General features: G+C 42.4%; 1 protein-coding gene across 1 annotated transcript in view; it reads right to left on the bottom strand.

Moving 5' to 3' along the window:
* Nucleotides 1-18,015, bottom strand: part of LOC123517404 — a 36,696-nt gene that overhangs the window by 11,656 nt on the left and 7,025 nt on the right. Inside the window, exons 2-3 of the mRNA XM_045277416.1 lie at nt 17,626-17,723; nt 15,327-15,426 (exon numbers count right to left, since the gene is read on the bottom strand). Of these exons, the coding sequence (XP_045133351.1) occupies nt 15,327-15,426; nt 17,626-17,723 (198 nt within the window). The remainder of the gene's footprint in view (nt 1-15,326; nt 15,427-17,625; nt 17,724-18,015) is intronic.

The following is an 18,015-nucleotide window of genomic DNA, read 5'->3' on the forward strand; positions in this document are numbered from 1 at the left end:
AAGATCTATAGATGTTTCAGTTTTCCTCTTCTTATTAACTAAAATCATAAGAAGGTGGTAGACAGATTCAACGAGGTTGTTTTAGGTTCGCATTCTTGAGTTTTCCCTCCTGTCTCTTTCGACTACTTTCAACAGGCTGTCGCAACAGTCATAAGATTTTCAGGAGTGCTTGCATGAATCTAGTAATAGTTACACAAGATTTCTGCATCATTAGTGAGGAAACATCTTGGATAAACCGTCCGATCATCTGCGTGGCCTTCGAAAATAACCCTGATGAGAGAACAAAACCTTTAAGAAGTCTGATGACCAACCTGTGCTGAGAGCGTATTAGTCGTGTGGTCAGCTTATCGTGCTCACTTCTCCCAGGATTCCACCACGCCATCTCGCCTCCAATCATAATCACAGGTACGCACTTTCAGAAGTTTATTTGTGACGTGGTATGCTGGCCATGAATTAATGCAGCAGTACCGGGCGCGTTATCACCTTACGGGTACGTCATGTTAGAGTTTAATTGTTGAGATTTAGGTATGCATTAAACTTCGGGTTTAAAATGTTAGCAATAAAAGAAGACACTTGTACATATTTCGAGTCTGGGAGCGGAACTCAAGTTGATGGACGAGTCCACACGAGGAATTAGAGATAAGCCGCGTTTTGTTACCAATTAATATGTGACATAATTGTTAATACTAATTGGTAACAAAACACTTTATCAAAAACCTAACTTTGGCGAGGCAATTTAAGTCCCGCTAAACAGTGAGTCTGTAGCCACGATAAGGTGGCGCCGCATGCCACCTGCCGCTCCCGCCGCGCCCTCAACCCTTGCGGATCTGGAGGGGCCGGTTCAGACGCGCCGGGGAACGAAACAAATGAAGGCACACTATTCCTCACTATAAAGAGAGTAACTAGACATTTGTTGGTATCTTTTTTTTTTTCTTTCACTGATATCAATGAAAAACAATCTTTCTTAGTTTTCACGCTAAAGACTGAACAATTGAAGTATATGTCGTCACCTTTGCCTCCTTCAGTTCTTGCTGCATTGCATCTACTGATATCTATGCATAAATTATTTGTTGGGTTTGAACCGTCCAGTGTAAACAATAAACGATGAAATCATTAATATCAAAGTTAAGCAAAATATTGTTTTTTCCTCAAGTTCTCCAAAAAGTTGTAAAAAGAAAATGGCATATTTATGAAGGAAACGACATCGCATTACATATTCTATTCTACTTCTCAGTATACTGAGATGAAAACTGTGTCCTGTTTTGAAATTTTATTTTAAAAATGCCGTAAAGATGCAACAAGTTTTATACTAATTTTAGTTTTTTTTTTTTTTTTTTTTTTTTAATTGACCTGAAAAACAATTTTCGAGTTTCAAATTTTTATGCTAGAAAGGTGAGAAGGAAGTAGTTTATATGTTACATTTGTGTATTTGTGTACTTTTCGATGTCTCTAAGTGAAAACTTTTCTTTGTTTTTCATTGAAAGAAAACGCACAAATATTTCAGTTACATTTTATGTCACTTTTTTTCTTTTTTCCACGAAATTGTGATAAAAAACCTTGTGTCTGTATTTTCAAATTAAGAAATCGAAAAGTGTATACAACACAGACAATGAGAGTTTATTACAACTTTGTTTCACATCTTACCTAGATAAGATTCTTTATGTTATTTGTCATTTATATACACTGTCTTCTAGACTCAAAATGTCTTTTGTCATCACCATCACAATGCTTCGTCATTTAAATAATCAAACTATAACCAAGAGCAATAAACTAAGAAAAAAAACACAAAGGGTTGCAGTCCTTAAAAACGACAGTCTGAAAGCAAACCCAAAATCATGTAATGAAGTGTTTTCCAACATCCTTGTAGTTATTTGGAGGAGATACAGCACAGAAAAGAAGTTCCAGAAAGAGTGCACACGGCCCTAAGTGCACGTAGGCGCTAAACCCTTCAGTGCGCCCAAACATCATAGAGGAAACCCTATTACTTATCCTGATTAAACCCATGAGACCAAAACGTCCCATGCACACCCACACTATAATCCGGCCCGCTCAGTTATTTTTTTCACAAATAGCCACACAAGACCCAGCCTAACATATCCACCCCTACCCCTGTTCTTGAAATGAAAGAAAGGGAAGGAAACTGCTTGAAAAAATGATGAGTTAGTGGCTCAAGATAAAAAGAATAGTACAAGACTGAAAGAAAAGAACAAAAGTTACCTCAGCTTCAAATATAACAAAACAATTAGTAAAAGTAAAAGGAAACAAATAAGCTTTACATAATGCTACAAAAGTACAATCAGGTAAGAAAACACACTAATGAGTGCCCCAAGGGAGGAAGCCGCCGGGGTGGCCACAAGCTGAGCACAGGAGTCCCCAGCGTCCGGCAGGAGGGAGGCGGCCACCGAGTGAGGCTGCGGGCGGTCTTGGAATGTGGCCGGATAAGGGAGGACATGTCGGGCCGCGTCGCTGAGATAAGGGCCATGCTACTGGTCTTGTGTCCAGGCCTCGCTCTACACTGCTCCTCTGCCCATCTCTCCAGCCTCTCGTCTTCTGCCTTGCGCCTTATGAGCTCGATCATTACTTGCACTTGTCTCTCTAATATCTAAGTTTCCTTTTGAATTGCAATAAGGGGTATGATCTTAATTAACGTTCTATACTCCACCGTCTCTGTCACTGCTCGTCACTCTAGCTGGCCTTTCATCTTTAGGCACCTTATGAGCTTGATCACTAGCTTCATGTCTACCTGTCTTCCATATAAGTTTCTTTCTATAGCGCAATAAGCTACGTATTTATAAGCCCTACACTCCTGAGTTTTTGCCTATCACTCCTGTTCTCTTCCCCCTCTGCGACATGTCTCACGGGCTTCATTACCACTCTCAGCTCAGCTTCTTCCAAGAACATAGGTCCTCTTATGCAGTACAGTATATTGCTTAATTCTAACAATACTGAACGTTTTAATAATCTGAACATATAAATCAGTTTTGTTATTTTGCATCCTTTCATAAAAATCATCTTTGCTATTGAAATGTTGTAGAGTTGAAATCATATGTACTTTAATAAGGGAGTTCAGCATTGCTAATAAGGAACTGTAATTTATTCACTACGAATAACTTGAATCACTCTGCCAGACTGATGAACACATTGTTTTTACGTGATCGATTTCGACAAAACGGTATGTTCGCGCACTCACAGCTTCTAGAGACCAAACATTTCAAATATACATTTCAAGTTGAATGGTGATACACGACCAAGACATTCCGTATGATATGATTTCCAAATAAAGGAATTATATATGGATTATGCACTACCTATGAAAATGAAAGCAAGGGCACACACACACACACACACACACACACACACACACACACACACACACACACACACACACACACACACACACACACACACACACACACACACACACACACACACACACACACACACACACCCAACGATGACTCCGAACCAAACAAAATTAGGATATGTTTAGTTTATTTGCATCATTGTTTGTAATGCAAGGAGTTCATCGTTAAACATTCTCTCTCTCTCTCTCTCTCTCTCTCTCTCTGCCCCCTCCCACCTTTTTTCTTCAACTCTCTTACATCGCCTACCTTTTTTTCATCAACTCTCTTACATAACCTTTTTCACTGATCTATTAGGTGTGAGAGACTCATTCTTCTAAAGAGGTATCCCTTACAAACATTGCCAGCACAATCCTAATGAAAGCTTGATACGGCTCACTAGCTGCGGCATACAACACAACACAGCCGCAGGATTAGACAGCACACTCAGCTAGATGCCCTCAAGGAAGCATCGCATGTGTCTGTCTATAAAACACGTCAGGTAGGTACACTAGGGAGGGTCAGGTCTTATCTTCAGCCACTGTCCCACCACTTAATCCTCCCAAACACCGAAATTTGCCTCTACATGCATCCATCAGCCTGGCTTGTCTCCGCCCGCCACGGTGTTATCTGTTCAGTGCACCGGGATGGTCACTTCGCAGCCAATACTCTGTGTGTGTGTGTGTGTGTGTGTGTGTGTGTGTGTGTGTGTGTGTGTGTGTGTGTGTGTGTGTGTGTGTGTGTGTGTGTGTGTGTGTGTGTGTGTGTGTGTGTGTGTGTGTGTGTGTGTGTGTATGTGTGTGTGTGTGTGTGTGTACACACACACACACACACACACACACACACACACACACACACACACACACACACACACACACACACACACACACATACACACACACACACACACAGCGTACGTCTATCAATCCTAATATATTTACACGTAAAGTTCTAAGGGTAATCTTTTTCATCACTTATTATTGTAGCGCTTATCAAATATTCGTTCATCATTTGCACGTTTTTATTTAGTCATTTATTCCTAATGTTTCATAAGCTCTATAGAAAATAATATAAATAAAAAAGAACATAAAGGAACCTACAAGAAGTTAAGGCACTGAAAAAATATAGGAAAAAATAACTAAAACGAGAAAGCCTTCTGGCACAGGTAAAGAAAAAAGAATATTAACAACACAGGCGGAGGATAATGTGTCCCGGGGAGGGCGCTCAACACGCCGGACAGGGAGCAGCGGCAGGAAGCCACGCCCAGGTTGAGCAGAGCGTGTGAAATCCGCTCTATTAATTTGTAATTTTGTAAGTCACGGAAATTAAAGTGCTACTGAATTACGTAGACAGTTTATCACCTGGAAATTTATTAGATGGTTGAATCCTGAGAATTTGATATGTGTATTTTATCGTATTTTTTCACGTCAAAGTTGTACATTTTCTGTTTCTTTTCAATAAACTGGAATGGAATATTGGTAAGAATTTCAATGGATTTTGTTTTGGGAATTCTATTAACCCTTTCAGTACTGGGACACATTTATTTATTTATTTTTTTGAGTTTTGTGGATGATTAGACGAATTCATTTACTTTAGAAAGAATCTATGGAGGTCAGAAGATTAATGGCCACAGTCTTCACAATTCTAATCCCCACATAAGTTTCTAACGCTGTGTAAAATAATGAAATAGTAAGCGGAATGAATATGGAAACGTGTCATGGTACTGAAGAGGTTAAAGAAAGTAAAAGCAAAAAACCTGATAAAAACGGAGTATGAGGATACCAAATATATTCTAGAAAATCGACTATTTATGTTATTGAGGCCAGATTTCTGAACCGAGGCTGCGCTAAATATGGACATACTTGTATAACAGTGGAATGCATCAGAACAACAGCATGTGGAGGCATATAATTGTGGTGATGTATAATGGAATGTCCAAACGAGGAGCGCGAAGAGGCAATTTCAAGATTCCTGACGTGAAAAAAAAGTTGAACAGATAATTCCTCACATTATTGTTCATGTCTTTTCTGATTCCCAAACATCAGTAACATTTATCGGTGGGATGTTACTCTGAGATTCAGGACGAGGGGTAAACTAACGTCACATAGAAAAAAATAAGGAGTAATCCAGTTTTTTATTATGAGACCCACCACCAAATTTGTCTTCCACTTTTTTTCTTTTATGCAAGATGAAAAACCAGCCAAGGACAAAAAAAAAAAAAAAAAAAAATGGCCCACTTGAAATGCCAGTTTCCTACAAGATGGCATCATATGAATCAATTATTAATCAGTTTTTTTTCTTAAAAAACAATAATCTATAGAAATAGGTACACAGGATAATGAACAACAACAGCAACAAAAAAGAACAAGAACATCGACGACAGCAACAACAATAACAACGGCAACAAGAACAAGGGAGGCGGTGGCATAGTGGATAAGTTGGTGAGCGTAGGATCGAATCCCATCAAGTACAGCCTTAAACACATTGTCATTTGTCGAGATGTTTAAAGTTACCTACACGTCACCATGATACCCAGGTTCTAGGTGGTTACACCCAAGATGAGCTTCGGGGGTGATATGGGCTTTAATATAGGTACCACTACAAATAAAATTGCCTGCGCCACTAATGGGCTGAACAGCGCTTCCCATACACTCTTCAAGTGTGTCTACAGGCACTATAGGCCATAACATAAAAAAAGAACAATAAAACATGAACAATAATAATATCAACAACAATAACAACAAAACTAATAATAACAACAGTAACACGTATAAGCCTCTAACAAATGAAAAGAAAGACTACATGGCACAGCCCAGGCGCTGCTAAAAGATGCCGTGTGTGTGTGTGTGTGTGTGTGTGTGTGTGTGTGTGTGTGTGTGTGTGTGTGTGTGTGTGTGTGTGTGTGTGTGTGTGTGTGTGTGTGTGTGTGTGTGTGTGTGTGTGTGTGTGTGTGTGTGTGTGTGTGTGTGTGTGTGTTTGTGTGGTGGAGGGTAAGGCAGTTTTATCACGTTTCAATACACGTGACTCTATGGGCCATATATGAATTCATTTTGTCGTGCGTTTCTTTCATTGTTATTATCATTATTATAACGGGAGACATAAAACTATTCTTGAAGATCGACCGACTCACTGGAACCCGTCAAAAGTGTTGTACTTAAGAATTAGAGCAATGAAGTCTTTAATGATATGTATCTGAAGAACACTTGACCACAACAATACTTATGCTACCTTACGCTAATAGTGGCTTGAGATGTTAGTGTCGTTAACGCAGATATATTTCATAACAACAAAGATAATGAGATTCAACAAATACATATATTGAGCATGAATGAAAACTTACGAGACAAGCATATGCAAGTGTGCTTAGTGACTACTGCCCAAGCATAGTGGTGAGCTAACCTATATATGTGTTTGTTTTTCTAAGCTAAAAAAAACTCGTAAAATTTTGAAAACCACAGATTACAGGGAAGAAATCTTGACGATGCAGATGACGTGCGTCGATCACACCATCTAGCCAGGTGTGCGGGGAGCGTCAGCTGGCTGCCTGAACCACCACAGGTAAACTTAACCAACTTACCATTAGGGATCATTGGGTTTTTTCTTACACCTCTATCAACATGCAATTTCCGCCGCCCCCCTCGCCGCTGCGGCCACACCACAACCATCACCATCACGCAACACCCTCCAACACTCCCCTCCCCTTGGCAAATATTTCGTTTTTTTCCTTACGCCTCAACGCAAAGCAATACCACTCCAAATGGTATTCCTTGAGGCATGACTTCTTTGTTTACATTGAAGTGTCTGAATTGTGGAATAACTAAGTTAGATTTAATGAGACTGACTTCAACGTGTTCGCTTGATACCTTCTTGCAGTTTCAATAATTTTTCGTTATTATTGGATGTTTATGAACTGTGTGTGTGTACGCGCGCGTGTGTGTGTGTGTGTGTGTGTGTTTCACTGTCTGCTGTGTGTGTGTGACGAGACAGCCAGACGTTACCCTACGGAACGAGCTCAGAGCTCATTATTTCCGATCTTCGGATAGGCCTGAGACCAGGCACACACCACACACCGGGACAACAAGGTCACAACTCCTCGATTTACATGTACCTACTCACTGTGGTGAACAGGGCTACACGTGTGACACACCCAAATGTGTGTGTGTGTGTGTGTGTGTGTGTGTGTGTGTGTGTGTGTGTGTGTGTGTGTGTGTGTGTGTGTGTGTGTGTGTGTGTGTGTGTGTGTGTGTGTGTGTGTGTGTGTGTGTGTGTGTGTGTGTGTGTGTGTGTGTGTGTGTGTGTGTGTGTGTGTGTGTGTGTAGAGGGGAAAGAGGAAACGAAGGAGTCAAATGCTAATTATGACGGCAGCGATATAAATGACGATAAAAGAATGGCAAAAGGAAGTACAGTATTGTGGAAATGCCCAATATTATGCTTCTTCTGTAAATTGCAAGCCATTCCCACCATAAATACCACCACGCACCGGCCAAACTTAACTGTACGGTATCACATAAACAGGTCAGTTTTTTGCACCCACATTCCCATTTCCAAAACGGAGGAAACCCAACATAAGCCATATAATTTTCACAAAACAACTCCTGTTTCTATATCGCCTCACTATAGATAAGGCTTCCTCAGCAGTTACATTAATGGGAGAAAGCAAAGAGTTGGAATAAGGGAGAAGTGCAGCAGGAAGTCAGTCTGATTGCACAAGGAAATGGTTGTTTTATCAGCTATTAAAGTTTACTTGAGAACTTGTTAGATACACCAGCATCCTGCCCAACTTACGTCACTGTCTGGACCTGCCTTGTCTTCTCATACACGCTTACTAACACTTTGGCAATGAGAGCATGGCACTTATTACCACAAATCATGCGTAATGTGTAAGGGATGCTATTGTTAAAAGCTAGGCAGGTAAGGTCATGCTGCTCATGGTAAAGTTTGCTGTATGGTAATGGTAACGAGTCAAGGTTAAGTGAACAGTGGCCAAACAACTGCTGCAAACGAGAATGGAAATCACAACCTGCTAGATATAAGTCTAATTAATACCTTGCAGTCGAGTTATTCAGTCCGACATGCAAGCATATAACTAGAGATACTGAATGTCTGAAAGGAATCAGACTCTTTTTTTTTTTACTGATTGTTCCTTGAAATCGATCTCTGAATTTACACCTCATGATTTTATAAAAGTTGAGAAAACCACACCATCTTGGGAAAGTTAAGGAGAAGCCATATGAATGAAAGGTTAAAGGAAAGTGTAACACAAATCCCCAAACCGCAGCACAAGAGGAGCACCAGCAGGCGGCGGCACCAGCGGGCGGCGAGGTGTGGTCGCTGTGCTACACTGAGAGGCGAGGCGGTGAGGCGATGATCTGGAGTTTATTGCCTTCGCCGCGCCGTCGGGAGGTGATGTTAATATTAATCACCGGTGTCCTGGTTGCACCTCCCCAAGACTCGCAATCTCTATCAATATCAAATTCCTCTTGGACGGCCGAAGCAAGGCAGAGGACGAGACACACAATCGGGTGGGATGACCTACTTGTGGGAGGAGCTGCATCGTGATTTTCAGCATTACGGAAGGCTGTTGCTTGTCTCCCTCTGAGCACCGCGCTGCCGGAGGAATCTTGCCCGACATTGTTGCCTCATTACGGAAACGGTAAGATGTGTCGATATTCTGTGATAGTCGGCGATGCTGTCATGGCAAGGTGTAAGACTTTATTGTTTACATGGTAATGAATTCACCGACTGGTTTGGGCGTTCCTTAAGGAAAATAATGCATTCACCTGCCGCCTAATATGCTCGCGAAGGTTATTTAAGGAAAGTATGACGGATTACGGCAGCCCAGGGTTTATGCGGGGCATGGCGAAGAGACGGGCAGTGCATGGGGAAAGCGGTGGGCAGGGAAGGAGGGCAGCAGCGACGGTGATCCTTTACCCTTGCAGGTCAGAGTGAGGCGGTGGGCAGCGTTGCGAGGCGGCAGGAAGAGTGGAAGCTGGCTGGGTGCTGGTCACTCTGCCAAGGCCCACCAGCGGCCACCTCTCTGCACCGCAGCCGCCTGACTCATAACTTCATCAAGTGTTATCACTAATGGCGCCGCCGGTCACTTATTTTCATCTCCTGGATATGAACTACAACAGTGGGCGATTAAATATTATTTGCTTGAACGCCTGAGTAATCCTTGCTTCGGTATCAATGATAAAATTTTATGATTAAGCCGGTTATATTAAAATTACAAGTAGGCAAAGTCACTGCTGATGAATATGAGTATACTACTACATTTTTTATGAGAATCTACGCGATGTAATCAACACACGCAAACTGTGAGCTGTGTTTAGTTAAAATGGTCAGCATCTGCGATTCCACGAACTGGTTGGAGGAAGAACCAGTCGGTCACGGGGAAGTGGCAGTAGATTGTGATTCGTGCCAACACATTACAGTACATTCTCCAGCCAGGCTTGCACAACATATTGAAACCTTATTCTTAAATATGTACCTACCATCTGATTAAAACCTTTACTGAATCTAAACAAAGCAATACACACTCCAGCATTCACATCACAATTGAACCGTATTTTCAAAGCTTTACCTTCTGATCTTCAATACACAGACTTTAAGTACGTATTCAAGACAGCACACTCCATCTAACACACCACAGAGGGACGATATTTCTAACGGTTTACTGTCTGATATTCATTACTTTACAGTATTTAGAAAACACAACACAAACCTTCCTGCTGAACAAATGGTGACTATTTTTCACGCTACGTTATCGCATCTCCAAAAATTGAAATTTACAGTAATGCTGGAAGTTTCATGATTTTTCTAAAGTGTTTTTAAGATTCCAGAGATTGTTTAACATGGATTGTACACCATCCCAGAAAAAAACCCCAAGTCTTCTGAGAAACCAGCTAATCATTTATGTGACCTCTGAAACCAAATTAAAGCCTGAAGCATGTAAGAACACAAGGGCTAAGTCTTTATTAGCAAATGCTTCGGCGTTCCTACTCGATCCCATTCAACAAGTTCTAATGAAAGTTCCAAGGATTTTCAAGGGTGTTTTCATGATTTTAGAGACAGTTTATCAAGGATTGTGCACCAGTGTTATGAAGGAAAAAGTCGAGGATAATTTCGTGACTAGAGAAAACTTCATGACTGAGAAACACACTTATATATGTGGCCCTTGTAAGTAAGCAGTTCGTAGGAGACCCTGCGTGTTATTCTGAAGCGTTTCAGCGCCTGAACACTGATATTGGATTTGAGGGATGTTTACATCACACTAATGGTATTTCAATAAGAATTTCGCAATGTGATGAGGAAAAAATATGATAAACCCACTATTCATATATGTGACCTTTGAAAACAGTCTGATTGAAAACTAAACACCGTCAAGAATATTAATCCAGGAGCGATGACAGTCGGCGCCACTCATTCGTCAATCGCAGCGCGCACTTCAGCAATATATATATATATATATATATATATATATATATATATATATATATATATATATATATATATATATATATATATATATATATATATATATATATATTAATGGATTGACAGGAACTTTATTTATACATTCATTCATTTTCTATGGACGTTTTGTCTATGTATATACACCTTTAACGTGGTTTATGTCATTTCTGTCTCTGATCAACATCCTGGAAGAGAAAGAACTAGCCGTCCTCACTGCGGTCATCATTCAACGAAGGAGAGAGAAAAAAGCGATGTTACAGTTATGATACATTTTCATTATTTCTTTTATTCCGTGCATTATTTCATTATCAATCATTGTACGTTGTGTAATACTTTATCATCAAAAGTGATGAGTCTTATACAATATGAAATTATTTTCTTAATAATTCAATATTAATATGTAAACTTGCTTTCACAATTTTAATTTTCATCATAATCGTTCTCTCAAAATCATAATTTACTGCTTTATATTTATCCACTGAACTCAAGAAGCTAAGTGTTGTAAACAATGAACACAGACTTCTCATAACAAGGAAGCATGCAAGAGTGATCACAAAGAACAGTAAAAGGCCTTGCTGTTCACGATTTTTTTTCTTTTTCCCAATATGCATTAATAATATGTACATTAAATTCGTTATACTTTAACACTCTTTGTCATCTACCAAAGGCTCTCCGTAAAGAACAAGTATGTCGTAAGGACAGAGGAAAGTATGTGGCCTTGCTTTCACTCTGGTTTTTCTGTGTAGCACTAATTTACACTCACAATAACGAATTAACATTATATAGTACCACGGTCTGTAATTAGGCAAAAGCATGTCATAGTTAACAAGTACACAGTAATGGTGGGGAAAAACATATAGCCTTGTTTTTCATTACTCGACTCTTCATTGTAACATCAACTTAATAGATCAGCGCAATATGGAACCACTGCCCATGGTAAAACAAAAGCTTCTGTAACAAACAAGTAAAATAAGGATAGGGTAAAGTGCGTGGCCTTTCTTTTTCTCCTCTGAACTTTTCCGTGTAGCATCAACGTGCACTCAAAATTGAGATTACCCCCATCTCGGGACAGCACGGAACAGCGCCTTGCGGCACGCCGGCAAGAAAGGCTCCCAGACATCATAAAATAATCCCTAGAGCGTATAAACAATCAGGACGGCATCTGGGCAATCTAGACAGGATCAGGACTGCCGAGAGCGTCCTGAGAGCCGGTCAGACAGGGCAGGCAGGAGACAGCCCACCCATCACGCCACGGCCTTACAGGGGGCGAGATGGGAACGACGCCATCAGTCCAGCGTGGCCTTATGAAACCTGATATTAATGCCATTTTCGTGATTATTGTGTAGGTCATTCCGGCGTCACTGCCCAAGACTCCCGCGGTGAACAATACCCTGTTATAGCTGGCCTGGGCACCGCTTACACCGCGCGCCGCAACTCCCTTATTGTGACCGTGGGGGTGACGGACGGCCCGCTCCCTCGCGCACCTCTATCAGTGACAGTCCACTCGGAGAAATATTGCAAGCGGACTCATTCACCATTCCACGAACGGGATAAGTTTATTTCGAGACAAAGTGGAAGGGGACCATATAGTACTGGGCAATGGGCAAACACTCCATGTGATATATGATAGACGAGCGCACCCACTGAGACTGCGACCAGAATCGCTATAAGTTCATGGAAGGATTATCTTCTCTGGGTCCGGATATTCGTCTTGTGGCTGTGTGGTCTGCGGGGCGGAGGGCGGAGGACAAAACAATGCGCCTCAAGCTGATCACATTCGGGTTGTTTTTCCTAAGCGGAGGTACGACATGTGCCTGGGAGCCGCCGCACTGATGCCGTCTGCTTATATAAGAGACGTTCGTGTTCCTCGGCGGCGAGTATCAGCCCGACGCGGCCTCGGGATCACCGCCGAGAACGAGCAAGTAATCCATCAACATCTCTGAAACACAACCCCGGGTCCGCCTACCCCTGTCTACCTCCGAGTCGCGCAGAAGCCGTTATGACGCGTGTTATCGTAATCGATGTAACGCACTGCCCCCTCTCCCTGCCCCCCACACCGGCCCAGACCCACCCACGATCCACGGTGGGCCGCGGCCGGACCCACCGCACACTCAAGTCCTCATATTTCCACAGTAGTGCAACCTTAGTCGTCCCATCGTCTGCCGGAGTCCCTGATAACACCGCCGCAGTGTTGCCAAGGCCGGGCCGCTGTGCTGTCCCTCCAGGTTATCTTCACCATCTCACGTCTCTACACTGTGGCCGTCGTGTTCATTAGGGCGTCAGAAGCAGAGTAAGGAACAACTCCTTACTTTCACCACTGATTGCTCCCTCATGCATCCTCGGGGCGGGGACACACGCAACGTTTTCTGTGGAGTAATATCGCCAGGTGGACGTGGCTGCCCGTATAATCCAGCACTTTTGCGTTAGACCGTCGAGGCAGTGGGCGGTAAACGTAGTTGTGAAGAGATAAAACCTGCGCTCTTCCCTTCTTTAGCCTGGTCCTTCCCTAGAGAGACAATGGTTGTAATGAAGCGACGGCGTGGCGAGGTGCGAGCGACGGCCGCGTGTCGCAACCCACACCTCTGCCACGGTTATCGAGCGGCTTACAGACCAGAATGGCGATGATGAGTCGAGGTCATTGCCAGTGAGATTGATCGATACCACGAGGCTAATTAGCGAGAGGATAGTGGGCGGAGCTTAACGAGGAGATGGAACAACGGCTGTGTGAGTCTGAGTGGCCGGGGCAAGGGAGGAGTGGTATGTGCATGGAGAAGGAGAAAAGGAGAGAGGGGGCAGTGAAGACATTAATTAAGTGAACTTCAAAAACCTCTTGTGATTTAAAAGACACACTTTCAGTTTTTGTTATATATATGTATATGCTTTTCTTATACTAACTCGTCCACAACAGCACGGGTGGTTTTTCGCCGGGAGCTCCGGTTTCCACCCTGATGACATCTGTGCTGTCTATGAACAACTAACCTGTATTTCTGTATATAAGACTTCCTTTACACCATATATGTAAGAAAACCATGTATCTACACTAAGATCATCTCTATGTAACCCTCCAGCTCTCTCCTTCCCTATCTCACAGCAGTATGGGTGGTTTTCCTCCGGGAACTCCGGTTTCCACCCCTGACCCATCATGTACTGCCCTGTGACATTCATTACTTTACAGTAGCAGGCCGGACCGCCCGGCAACTTTCTACTCCTACTATATTTCTGTATTTCCTCTCTTTTTCTTCCAGTGTACCTGTTATGTACACTCTCCACCCCTCTCTTATGTAACCCCTCTTTTCTAAATAAACTTTGAAACTTGAAACTTTGAGGGAGATGCGGTGTGGGTGTAGATGCAGAAGTTCTATAAAAAAAAGGAAAGGAGATGACTAGGAGACATAATGACCTGTCATGCAATATATAATATACGTTTGCTTTTCAACAATAAACAAATAGCTGGTTTTAACTTAACCACGCAAAGAGAGAAACAGAGATAGATAAAGCCCTATGCAAGTTTGCCGTTGCTCTAGATCTGATGAAAGCACCCAGACTCCACGTCATTGATATTTCAACTATTATATCCAACTTCCTTTCACTGCTTTTCATCCCCATTTCTCCATCCTATGCCAAGCAACAACATGAAGAGGTATCGTCACCAGCATTGTAAACAAAGACAAACGTTACGAAACCAATATAAAACAAAAACTACCCCATTTTTTTTTAATCTAAAGCCATGCATGAATACAAGTTAATAAAATCTATACACATGCCATCTATGCCTCGGCTCTCCCTTCATCTCACCTCAGCGCCCAAGGAAAAAACAACAAAGGGTGAAGTTCAAGACAGTTCACATTCTGGAAAATCCTTCTTTTCATCCGAAGCTCCATGAACACAAGTTAACTAATAAGAGTTTCCCCGCTTCACCTCACCACTCAGGGACATCCTCGGCGGGAAAGAGAGACGGGAGGGTCGAGTTCGCGATAGTTCACTTTCTGGAAAATCCCTTCTCGTAATTTATGAATCTATAATGAGCCAGGCCGCCGTGATGCCGCTGTGCGCGTCACCTGATCCGCCGCCCACCCTGCCACCGGCCGCCACCACCCTCACCACCACCACCGCCACCCCGCCCGGCCCTAGCCCGGGTCGGCGGTGACTGCACGAGTAGGGCTTCCTCGTGAAACGAAGAGAGAAACAGGTAAAATAACATGGATTTGGGAGGAGACAGGTGAGGCGGAAGGGATGAGAGAGAGAGAGAGAGAGAGAGAGAGAGAGAGAGAGAGAGAGAGAGAGAGAGAGAGAGAGAGAGAGAGAGAGAGAGAGAGAGAGAGAGAGAGAGAGAGAGTACTACTATAAAAAAATCCTAAAAAGCCTATTTCTACTTTTTTTTTAAAGGCAAGAGTAAGCCTACCACACACACACACACACACACACACACACACACACACACACACACACACACACACACACACACACACGGTAACAAAAACTATGGCACGGAAACTGGAGGAAGCCCACCTGATCTCGTTCCCCGGAAGTCCAGCTCACGGCGTCCCAGGAGTGTGGAGGAAGCCGGGGAAGAAAAAAACCTGCACGATGACCAGCCAGGTGAAGGCGCCTTGAACATAAACAGGTATTTGTATCAGCCCACGAGGAGAAGATATGTTGATTTTGTTACTTCGGTTTTCAGGGATAATTTAATAGTTTCCTTAGCGTTCTAGAAGATAAAATACAAAGACAACATCGAAATAAATTAAGTGAGTGTCTATATATATATTTAATTGTTAATCTCTTTAGTATTTCACTGGCAACTCTTTGGTCTTAACTGGTATAAATATAAAGATGGCATGAAAATATATACGAACTGGACCAACAAAGAGTCTTCCTGGCAATACCTCACTGTAATAACAATACATGGAATAAAAGTTAGAGCAATCAGGTAATTCCACCTTATTTCGTGTTACTTTTCTTTGCCTTATTCCAGTCACCTCTTATTCCCACACAGCATGAGGTAATGATCGAGTAACTAAAACCTTTGGGTCTTTTATGTGTAGAAGCTCTGTCCAGGAGCAAGCAAAAGACAAAAGTTGCTTGACGGTACCAGTTTCCAAAGAGTGCAGCCACAAAACTATGAAGAATGGAGAAAAGTTTTTAGCTCTAATGGAATTGTAGACAGGTTAAGACAGGTTAATCAGTTTACAATATTCAAGTGATCCCTTTACATCATTAAGCAATCTGTTAGCATGTTGTAATGTACGTACATGTAAAATGATATACTTAATCAGGAGTATTTAATTGAAAAATATAAATTAACTTAGTGTTAAGAAATTATGGAAGATTTTCAAGTCAAACAATAATTTTTATTCCTGATCTGAAGAGGATTTTTCTTACCTGATAAAAAAAAAAATACTTCATTTCTATTTTCATATAATAGAAACTACGACATTGGACATTTTTTCCCTGGCCATCAAAAATTAACTTGTCTTTAAATCGAAATATGGTTTTGACAAATTTCATATCATCATTATCATTAACAATACCATTTTCATAATCATTGTTATTAGTAGCAATTTTATCATCATCAATTTTGTTGTTTTTTGTATATAAATTTCAACAAAATTCTTTAACGACAATGCATAATGTCCTCTCTATCTCCCTCTCTCTCTCTCTCTCTCTCTCTCTCTCTCTCTCTCTCTCTCTCTCTCCCCTTGTTCATGTGGGTCAGTCTTGCACCGTCGCCAAGCCCCACCACCCACACAGCAGCAGCAGCAGCAGCGTGGCGTAGTGTGTTTGTTGACATACACGTGTTCCTTGCTCGCGCCTCCAAGATTACGTGACCATTAGCAGCCTGGACAGCGGCGTGCACGAAAACAGACTCCATTTAAAAAAACAACACAGGGCGATAACAAGATAGACAGCACTCGTTAATACAAACTTGAAGACGCTCCTTTTTGACAGCCTGGGACTCGATAAATATGGACACCTGCAGCAGCTCGGGGCTACGATAATGTTAAGTACCAGAGTCTAAAAAGTCACAAACCACAGCACACACAGCACAAAGGCCTTGCCAGACGCCCTCCACGCTTGACTCGCGACCTCCGCCTCACTGTAAGACCAGCCAAGGAGTCTAGTTTCTGGTTCCAATGCCGAGTAGTAGTGCGGGTGCTCGCCGTCAAATTGTCTAGAGGAATACTAATGAACTGGGTTATCGATGGTATTCAATTAAACTTATAATTGCCTGGTGCAACATGATAAATCCGGCTAAGCTACTCCCTGCCAGTAACAAGAGTGATTAAATGTATCATCCAAGGCCATAATAATTTGCCACAATTAAATCTACGGCAACCGATGCAAGGCAGGAGTTATTAGCTAATTTTGCATTCTAGGAATTGCATGATTAATGGGAGGGCGTTGCGTAATAGCAAGCATCAGCCCCACACTGCCGCAGTAAATTGTTGTTCTCTATAATATTTCACGATGGTATCTCGCCGCGCCATGTTGGGCCGCCACCACACCGCCGGCCTGCAGATAATTCCATGATGACTCCCGGTCCGCAAAACTATTACAATTATAGCTCGTCTATCACGCCAAGACACGAGGAGAACATTTCCAACACATAAACAAAACCAACAAGTCTAATCGCCGGCCGAGGTTATGGGCGGCATTTAGTGTGCGGGAGGAAACAGGTTTAGAGGCGCCCACTAATATCATCAGCCATTCGCCAAGGCTTATGGAAACCTCGCCAAGTACATTCCTCTGACTTACGCCCAAATGAGCCACGGAATTAGCGGCGGGAAAGCCTTGGATGTTGGCTTACCGCTTCATCACTTCTGGTGGATGCTGCCGGTGTTGGTGGAGGACTGACACAGCGGCCATCCACTGACGAGCCTCCACCTGAAGTGCCAACAAGGGACACTGAAGGAGAAGGGAGGAACAAGTCAGCGGGAGGTGGTGCGGGGCTAAAGAGAAAGGGTTGAGACTCGCCCTGACCAAAAATGAAAATAAGACGAAATTAATGAACCGTTCGATAGCGGCCAATTATCATATTAATTTCTTTGTACTAATTAAAGAAAAGGAAAGACAGACAGAGAGAGGCAGAAAGCGAAAGAGAGAGAGAAAAAAAATGTACCCGATTATGATTTCATGGTTGGAGAAGGAATGAAAGCTTGTTGTTGTTGTTGTTGTTGCTGCTGCTTTTGTTGTTGTT

This window comes from Portunus trituberculatus, chromosome 42 (genome assembly GCF_017591435.1).
Source record: "Portunus trituberculatus isolate SZX2019 chromosome 42, ASM1759143v1, whole genome shotgun sequence".
Lineage (NCBI taxonomy): Eukaryota > Metazoa > Arthropoda > Malacostraca > Decapoda > Portunidae > Portunus > Portunus trituberculatus.